This window comes from Panthera uncia (assembly GCF_023721935.1).
Source record: "Panthera uncia isolate 11264 chromosome A1 unlocalized genomic scaffold, Puncia_PCG_1.0 HiC_scaffold_17, whole genome shotgun sequence".
In the NCBI taxonomy this organism is placed as follows: Eukaryota; Metazoa; Chordata; class Mammalia; order Carnivora; family Felidae; genus Panthera; species Panthera uncia.
The window spans coordinates 90,914,455-90,923,566 of NW_026057577.1; the positions used below are offsets into that span (position 1 = coordinate 90,914,455).

The 9,112-nt window shown below is 55.5% G+C and overlaps 1 protein-coding gene across 1 annotated transcript; it reads left to right on the forward strand.

The window, feature by feature from the left end:
- Positions 1–5,537: 5,537 nt before the first annotated feature.
- On the forward strand, positions 5,538–8,847 carry NKX2-5 (NK2 homeobox 5). The gene is made up of 2 exons (XM_049647780.1): positions 5,538–6,120; positions 7,738–8,847. The coding sequence occupies exons 1-2, from the start codon at positions 5,790–5,792 to the stop codon at positions 8,376–8,378; spliced, it is 972 nt and encodes a 323-aa protein (XP_049503737.1). The 5' UTR covers positions 5,538–5,789; the 3' UTR covers positions 8,379–8,847.
- The last annotated feature ends 265 nt before the right edge of the window (positions 8,848–9,112 follow it).

Below are 9,112 nucleotides of genomic sequence, written 5' to 3' on the forward strand. Positions count from 1 at the left end.
CACTGAGGGGAAGAAAGATGTGCTCAGGGTCAGCCAATCAGTGAGAGAGGCAAGACCAGAACCTAGTACTGGCTCATGGTCCGGTACTCTTTCTGGTACAACTCTGCATCCTTCAGAGCCTGTGTGACTTGGGCTGTGCAATCCCAGCATCTGGTGCATGGGGGGGGGGGGGGCACCCAGTCAATGTGGGTAAAAAGATGCAGGAAATCACGTCCAGCATCCCATAGTGACTAGGCTAGGAGTCACTTGGAGGCTGCGGGGGGTGGCGGGGGGGGGGGGGAATATTCTTGCCCTCTCTTTTAGCTTTTCCCCTCACTGCCCTCCCCCCGCCCCCCTGCAGAGAGATACACTCATACATTCATACATAGATATAGATGTACATAATATCCACCAGCCAGGTAGATCTGTTCTCTGCTTCCCCCTTCTGTGGGCCTCAGGCCCTTCCTATGGCTAAGCAATTTCGGACAGACAGCCCTTAAAGCACTTCATCGGACTTCCTGCCTGTCCTAGCTAGCTAGCAGAGGCTGATCCTAGGGCAAAAGCCAGACAGATTATAGGGGAGCATGAAGATAGCATTTCCAGGGCTCTGTTCAGACTGCCCAGATACAGGACCAGCGACATGATTTGCAGGGCCCTGCACAAAATGAAAATGTAGTGCTTCTCGTTCAAAACTTATCAAGAATTTCAAGACAACATCAGCAGAGCACAGGGCCTTCTAGGCCAGTCTTCATGGAAGGACAGGGTTAAGTATCAAGGGAGAGGAGAGAAGAGCCTTCCATCCTCTAAAGCTCTAGATTTTAGGGTAAAGTGAGCTGGGAGTTATGCTATTCATAATAGCAAAAAGGTGGAAACAACCCAAAGGTCCACCAACTGCTGCATAGAGAAACAATGGGTATATATCCATACCATAGAATATTATTCTGCCATAAAAAGGAACAAAGTCCTGGTAGGTGCTATAACATGGGTAAACCTTGAAAACATTATGCTAACTGAAAGAAGCCAGTCACAAAAGGCCACGTTTAAAAGGATTCCATTTGTATATGTCCAGAATAGACAAACCTCTAGAGACAGAAAGGAGACTGATTTGTGGTTGTCCAGAGCTGAGGGGGTAGGAGATGGGGGAGAGGGTTGAGGCTGATGGCTAAAGCCTACAGGTCTCTTTTGGGAGTGATGAAAATGTCCCCAAATTAATTGCGTGATGATTGCACAGCTCTGTGGTTATACTAAAAATCACCGAATTGTATATTTTAAGGGGATGAATTGTATGGTATATGATTAAATATCTATTAAATCTCAATGAAGGTGTTACCAAAGAGGAGGAGGAGGAGGAGGAGGAGGGGACTTAAATTTCTCCCTCTCTTTCTCTCTCTCAGCCAATCTTATTGAGGGAAGCCCCTCCCTCTCGTCGGTGAAGGTTTTCGGGCAACCCTGCATCAGCCTGGTCCTCTTCTCCAGCTGCCCGAGTGTGTGTGTGTGAACGAGGGTGGGGAGGACAGCGTCTTGCTTCCTCTCCAGTTGATGTGACTCTAGGAGGCAGCCACGTGCAATAAAAGAAAATATGCACAATCCTGTAGTGAGTCCTGCGTCCGAATCCTAGCACTGTCACGTTCCATCTGTGGGACCTTGAGCAAGTCAGGGCACCTCTCTGAGCCTCTTTTTCCTCTGCCCAGCGCTGGAGATTGTGTGCCTCACTCAGTGAGAGCTCTAGAAACAGCAGCAAAACCAGGATTTGATCCGGGCTGAGCCACCAGCGTGAGGCGCGCCCCCCTGCAGGAAGCATCCAGTGGGCGCGGAGGGCCTCCCGGACGCTTCGGAAGCCAAGGACTGGAGCGGTAGCCCTCAGAGTCGTCCCCCACCCCCAACCCCGGGCCCGGAAGGAAGCCAGGGCAGCGGAGGGGCCCCGCGGCCAGAGCGGGGAGCCGGGTTGAGGGCCGGGAGCCGGGCCGCAGCCGCCGCTGCTCATCCATCAGCCGGACGAAGAGCAGAGGCGCGCTCTCGGCCCTCTGTTTGCTTTCTCGCCAATTATTGCCGCGCCGCAGCCCCTTTGTTGATACAGTAGTCCGAAAAAGTGCTAATGTTCATTTATCAGGGGGCCCGCCGGGGACTCCCACGAGTTGCGATTCTTCCCAAAATATAAACATGGGGCGAGCGTCCCAGACAGAAACCCCCATCTGTTTCCCCGGCGCGGGCGGAGAGCGAGGCGTTGTTGAAGATAAAGCCGCGGATAACGCCGCCTGTCTCCAATGGACGTCTCCCCGGCGCATTAATGACATTCCCGGTGATAGTTCCAGCTTATCTTTCAATTAATCATATATACCTTTTGCGGCCGGCCCTGCTGATTGCAGGAAAGGGGGGCCGGCTTGGGCCGTGCCGATCGCTTTTTCAATTAATAATATTTTATGCGCGCAGAATGCGCTCAAGTCATCTGGAATTTGGCTCATCTTAAAGCCCCAACTCTTTAAAAGGCGAGGAAACAGATGGATAGATTTTTCGATCTCTCCTCTCTGCCTCCTTTTCTCTCTCTCTCTCTCTCTCTCTCTCTCTCTCTCTGCTTCTCTCTAGGCTGAAAGCTGTTTGTTTGTCCTGCTAGTTTGGCCAAAGTGCGGCTTAGAGAGGCGGCCAGGTTGGGTCAGCCGCCCTTGGGAAGGAAGACGTGTCCCTAGTGAGTCTGGAGAATCAAGTTTCCTACCTCCCCACCCCCAACCACTGTAACTTCTATTTAAAGAAAACAAAAAGTTTTAGTCACTCAGAAAGTGAGGACTGCAAAGAAAAGTTAGCAATTGCTCTTGGACATTTCTCTGTGGAGACCAGCATGGGTCGCCCAGTTTCCATTTTGCTGGTATTTATCCCTTTTTTTTTTTTTTCTTTGCTGGATTTCCTCTCTCTGGTAACGCTAAGGTCTGTTTTAGAGCCGAGGGAAACTACAATTGGATTCACTGAGGGTATAGGGAGTGGAGAAGCCACTGATTTCGTCCAAATAGGGAAGGTTTTCTTTCCTCCCCTTTTCATGACACCTGACCCACAGGTCTATCTGTCAGCCCTGGGAACCATACCCGAAAATAGGTGATAAATCTTAACTGCCTTGATTTGCAAAGGAAATGCCAAGGTGTTTTTTTTTCTTCCTGCAGAACTATCTCTTAAACACACGCGCGCGCACACACATACACACACACACACACACACACACACACACACACACAGAAAAAAAAAACAAAACTAAAAACAGGGATCCCGGATGCAGCCTCGATGTCCCCCATTAAACGGTAATATTTCAGGCGCTGGCTCACACTAATCTTTCAAACTGTCATCGCAAACCGCCCAACCAGCCTATTCACTTAACAGCGCTCCCAGGACCCTCGCTTGGAGCTCTTTTGAATGAGACATTTAATTGAATCGGATGTGGTTCGTTTGCCAGACGTCACCGCCTAGGCGATAGGCATCCTTCCCCACTCCCCCCCTGCCAAAATCTTCAAAGGCGAGGTAGGCCCCCAAACTAGGTTAGTTGAGGACGATAACCAAAAGCGTTGCGCGGAAGGGCAGAAGAGAGGCCACTGGTCTGCAGGTCCCTCAAGGAAGAACCCGAGTTGGGGCCTTGGGAGATGGGTGAATGCCAAGGGTTTCTGAGGCTTGAGAGCACCTCCCCCCACCACCACCCTGCCCTCCACACATTTGAAAAAGGTATCTCTCTGCAGACCCAATTAAAGATTCCAGAAATGCACGTCGACCCTGGCTGGAAAATTCGAAGATAGATTTCCACCGCGAAGGCCTGGGCCTGGTACTGGCACCTGGCTCCTGGAAGTCGGGTCCGAGAGCTGCGAGACCACGGGAGAGCCTCGCGGGGGTCCACTCTCCTTCGCCCTAACCCGAAGGCCACAGGTCCTGGGAGGGCGGGTTTGACGCCCCCCCCCCCCTAAAGATACCAATGTTAGGCCTGTGCTTAATCCGATCTCGCCCTTCCCCGAGGCGCTGCCATACGGCTCACCGCCCCCGCTTGAGCACCCAAAGGTCCGTGTCCCGGACATACACCATCTTGTCCCTCTTGTTACCAAACTTGTGCGTTGCCTCGGTGCTTCGAGTGTGAATTCGGGAGTCTCGGCTGTATGCCATGTCCTTGGCTTGCCTTTGCCCCTGCGCACCACTCTTCTACTCCAAGCACTTCTACCCCAGTCCCCAAACACGTACTTTGCTAAAAGCTGAGCCTTCCAAGTCTCCATTCTTACCAAGTCCCCGCACCACGCCCGCACCTTCCTGGCATAAGTCTGGGTTATGCCTTGTGAAAATCGATGCGGTTCTCCTAACAAGCACCACCAACTCGAGATAAAGTTAAGGCAGCGACCTTAACCTGGGGGCCATTCTGCCTGCCTGGATCTTGAAACTGTACACAAAACAGAGAGCCTCTCTGCAGTATTCTGGGGGTGAGGGGATAGCCCAAGTTTTCATCAGATCTCCCAAGAAACTAGGATGAGGTGGACCAGCACAGGGTCTGGCCGGGTAGGTAACTTGCACTCCTGAAACATTGATAGATTTGTCGGATGGAGATCACTTCTTAACTGACCCTGGAGCTAAAAATTAACACCCCGTGTGCCCAGCCCTTCCCCCATGCTCCTGGCCCCGCTGCCGCTGCCGTGGGATGCCCTCCTGGGAGCCAAAGCCAGCACAGAGATGTCTGAGAAATCCCTTCCGCGATGGGTTCCGGGGATCCCTGCCTGCCTGCCTGAGAACTAAACCTGGGCTGGAGCCTGAGGTGCTGGGGCTGATGAGGCCTAGAGGCCTTGCTGCTAGGCAGGAAGGACAGGGGAAAGTAGGAGGCAGGAATAGTGGGCTCCAGGAAAGGAGAAACTAGGTGGTTGGGGAGCTCGGTCGCCCTAGAAGACAGTTCTCTTCTGGGAAGCTGAGCTGACCGCTGGGATTCTGGATTTGTTTCATTATTAAGGGGATGGTCATCTCTGAGAGGTGGCTGATAGTGACTGACGCCCCCTGCAGTTGTGTGTGTATATAACCTGCACTACTACCATAGAAGGTGGCCACCCACAACCCCACAACTGCCCAGCGTTCCTAGGGTACGGGGCACTACTGGGGCATGACCGCCCTGTAAGTCAAGCCAAACAGAACCCCCAAATTACCCAGAATCTCCCCCTCCTGCCATTACCCCAGAGCAAACTTTCTCCCCGGTGCTTCTCTTCTTATACAAAGTCTTCCCTTGCATAAAAAAGTCTTTAAGACTCCTGGAAGTGACTCCTCCCCACCTCCCCCAGCTCCCCACCCAATCCTTCACTCCTGCATTCCGTTTTCGGTGCCAAGGAACATTTCTTCAACCCCCAGATCCACCCAACCTGGCCCAGACTCCATATCTAGAGAAGAATTAGGTCCTTTCTTGTATATGCGCCTCAGTGGGGGTTTCAGGCTAGTACCGTGGAGAAATCTCAGGCTACAGGAGCAATAGGAGAGCCTTCCAAATGCTTCGCGGCCCCTTTAAAAAGCTGAACAGGATTTTTTTTTTTTTTTTTTTTTTTTTTTTTTAGCCCTATGACTATATTAGGTGACACGAAACTGCTCATCGCTCCTGTCATCGGGGCCCCCGGCCCAATGGCAGCCTGAGTCCCCCTCCTCTGGCCTGGTCCCGCCTCTCCTGCCCCTTGTGCTCCGCACTACCTGCCGCCTGGCCACAACCCGAGCAGGGAGGCGGGTGCGCGGGCGGGTGGCAGGCACCATGCAGGGAGGCTGCCAAAGGCCGTGGGCAGCGCTGCTCTCTGCCGCCCACCTGGCGCTGTGAGACGCGCGCTGCCACCATGTTCCCCAGCCCTGCGCTCACGCCCACGCCGTTCTCGGTCAAAGACATCCTGAACCTGGAGCAGCAGCAGCGCAGTCTGGCTGCCGGGGAGCTCTCCGCGCGCCTGGAGGCCACCCTGGCGCCCGCCTCCTGCATGCTGGCCGCCTTCAAGCCCGAGGCCTACGCGGGGCCGGAGGCCGCGGCGCCCGCCCTCCCGGAGCTGCGCGCCGAGCTGGGCCCCGCGCCCTCGCCCGCCAAGTGTGCGCCTGCCTTCCCGGGAGCCCCCGCCTTCTATCCGCGTGCCTATGGCGACCCCGACCCTGCCAAGGATCCTCGAGCAGATAAGAAAGGTGAGAAGGAAACACAAGACCTGCTCCCTCCTGGGGTCGCTTTTGTGTCCCCAGCCGCCGCCGAGAAACTCTGGCCTGGGTGGAGGAGACGCGAGTGCTTGGGCAGAGGGCCGAACGCAGGGGGTTCTGAGCCTGAGAGACAAGGTCGTCGCCGGGGCCCCTGAGCCCCGCATCCAATCGGAGGTTTAAAAGAAATGCTGGATTGAGATGATCAGAAACAAGAGACAAAAGAAATATATATATATATATATATATATATATATATATATATATTTTTTTTTTTTCGTCGTTTTTGGTTTTGGCCTAACAAAGCCGCAGGAGGCAGCAGCCTCACTCAACGAAGTTAGCTATCGGTTTGTGGCACACAGAACAGAGAAAGAGATATTCTGTGTTAGGATTGTTGTCGTTTTTTAAATCTCTTTTGGATTTTTAAAGGTCTTTTCAGAATCTGCCAAAACCACCTAAACACAAGTTAAAATTCTGCACAACAGACATACTTTTGCTGCTCACAACTGGAGAAAGGTCCAGGACCTTCTATAGCCCACCGGTAACCCGGGTTTGTGGGGGTTTTCCTCCTTTGTGCCAGGACAGTGGAATCTTTGGGAACAAAGGCCTTGAGTTTAAAATGAGATACTGCCGGACCCTCAAGAATCTGATTAGCAGCTTTATTTTTCTGGCACAAATTCCCCAGGCGACCAGGGCCCAGGGGTTCTCTTCTGGGAAAAGTTAGGAAATGCCGCGCGGGTAAAGTCGCGAGGCAATGGAGGAGATGACTGAGGAAGGTGGCCGCATCGCTCCGAATGCCATCCCAGGATCGGGGAGAGGGGAGAGGCTGGCCCTGCCGCAGAAAGGGAAACGCTGGGGAGACTTTGTTCCAACACAGGGTCAGGGCGAATCCGAGGTGGCAGGGGGCGCCGGGCGAAGGGCCGCCATGAACCGAGAAGGGATCTTTCTGGCCTAGAGAGGTTTGTCTAGGAGCAAAGGGAAGGCCCGGAGACAGCCGCTGGCGGGTCAATTCCATTGACCGCTACCAATTCGACTCCAACTCGAGTAGGCGGGCCGGGCAGGTTCCGAGGCTGCCTGCCCACCCGCGGTTTCTTGGGCGCCGGACAAGTCCCGTGGCGGCTTCGACCAGCAAACCAACACCTTTTCCCCTTCAGTTTCTTCGGGGTTCTGTAATTTTGAGACAGTGTGACCGATCCTGGGGTGAGGCCTTGGTTCCCTTCACTCAAATTCTCAAGCCAGAGTAGCCTTAATCTAATTCGCCCCAGGGCATCACCCGGTTTTATTTTCTTTGCAGCCTGAAATCTTAAGTCACAGTCTGTCTGCCTCACTAGAATGTGAATCCCCCCCGAGGACAAGGACCTCTGGTGTTTTGCTCTCCAGTGCCGAGAGCCATGCCTGGCATATAGTAAGCGTTCAACAAATGCTAACTGGGGGTCGGAAAGCGAGCTGTCGGTGGCGCCCAGTGCACGCGGCAGAGGAGACGCAGCCAAGCTGGGCGCTCCGGACAGGTCGGGGGTGGCACCCGCTAGGGCTAATTACCTCGCAGGCGCATCGCGGATCGGGCCGCTCCGACCTGACCCGGCGTCCTTCTGCCCCTTTGTTTCCCCGCAGAGCTGTGCTCGCTGCAGAAGGCGGTGGAGCTGGAGAAGCCGGAGGCCGACGGCTCCGAACGACCCAGGGCGCGGCGGCGGAGGAAGCCGCGCGTGCTCTTCTCACAGGCGCAGGTCTACGAGCTGGAGCGGCGCTTCAAGCAGCAGCGGTACCTGTCCGCGCCTGAGCGCGACCAGCTGGCCAGCGTGCTGAAGCTCACGTCCACGCAGGTCAAGATCTGGTTCCAGAACCGGCGCTACAAATGCAAGCGGCAGCGGCAGGACCAGACTCTGGAGCTGGTGGGGCTGCCCCCGCCGCCGCCGCCGCCGGCCCGCAGGATCGCGGTGCCAGTGCTGGTGCGCGATGGCAAGCCGTGCCTAGGGGACTCGGCGCCCTACGCGCCGGCTTACGGCGTGGGCCTCAACGCCTACGGCTATAACGCCTACCCCGCCTACCCGGGTTACGGTAGCGCGGCCTGCAACCCTGGCTACAGCTGCGCCGCTGCTTACCCGGCCGGGCCGCCCCCGGCGCAGTCGGCCACGGCCGCCACCAACAACAACTTCGTGAACTTCAGCGTCGGGGACTTGAACGCGGTGCAGAGCCCCGGGATTCCGCAGGGCAACTCGGGAGTGTCCACGCTGCACGGTATCCGAGCCTGGTAGGGAAGGGCCCTACCTGGGGCGCCCCGACCGATCCCATCTCTAAAGAGGGACACGGACTCTCGGGGGAGGGAGGACCCCCTGACGTGTCTCCGAGTCCCTTGGATTTCACGTTCACTCCCGCAGGGGCCTAGGAGCTTTTTCGGCCCTATGCCCCTTTGTCCCCATGCTCGGGAGAGTTTGTGGCCGCGTTTACAGAGCTTGCGGCGAACGATCCCGCAACCTGGTGCCTCAGCCGTCATCCCCTGAGTGCCCTCCAAACGGCCACGGGCACCCCCAACCGGCTGAACACGGGCCAGTTGGGACTGGGAGCCCGGGTGCACCTTTCTTAGAGCCTGGGCCCGGCGCCCGGGCCCTTGCTGCCTTGCCGCCGCCCACCCACCCGTATTTATGTTTTTACCTGTTGCTGTAAGAAATGAGAATTCCCTTCTCATTAAAGAGAGTGCGCTGATCCGCATGTGTGCTTCTTTCGGCTTTCGAGAAACTGACTTTTGAAGGGATTTTTAAAAATATTTATTTATGTTTGAGAGACAAGGCGCGCGTGCCCGCAGAGGAGGGGCAGAGAGAGACGGGGCGGGTGGGGGGGGGGCAGAGGATCCGAAGGGGGCTCCGCGCTGACTCCAGAGAGTCCGCGGCCGTGGGCTTCCAACCGTGAGATCATGACCTGAGCAAAGTCCGAGGCTCAACCGACTGAGCTACCCGCCCCGCCCCCCAAACTGAATTTTAGAAAGCAGAGC

What these genes read in the sequence shown, in the direction of transcription:
- NKX2-5 (XM_049647780.1), top strand. Translation starts at nt 5,790, where the DNA reads ATGTTCCCCAGCCCTGCGCTCACGCCCACGCCGTTCTCGGTCAAAGAC. An exon ending in TCCTCGAGCAGATAAGAAAG is followed by an intron (nt 6,121 to 7,737) that starts GTGAGAAGGAAA and finishes GTTTCCCCGCAG; the next exon opens with AGCTGTGCTCGCTGCAGAAG.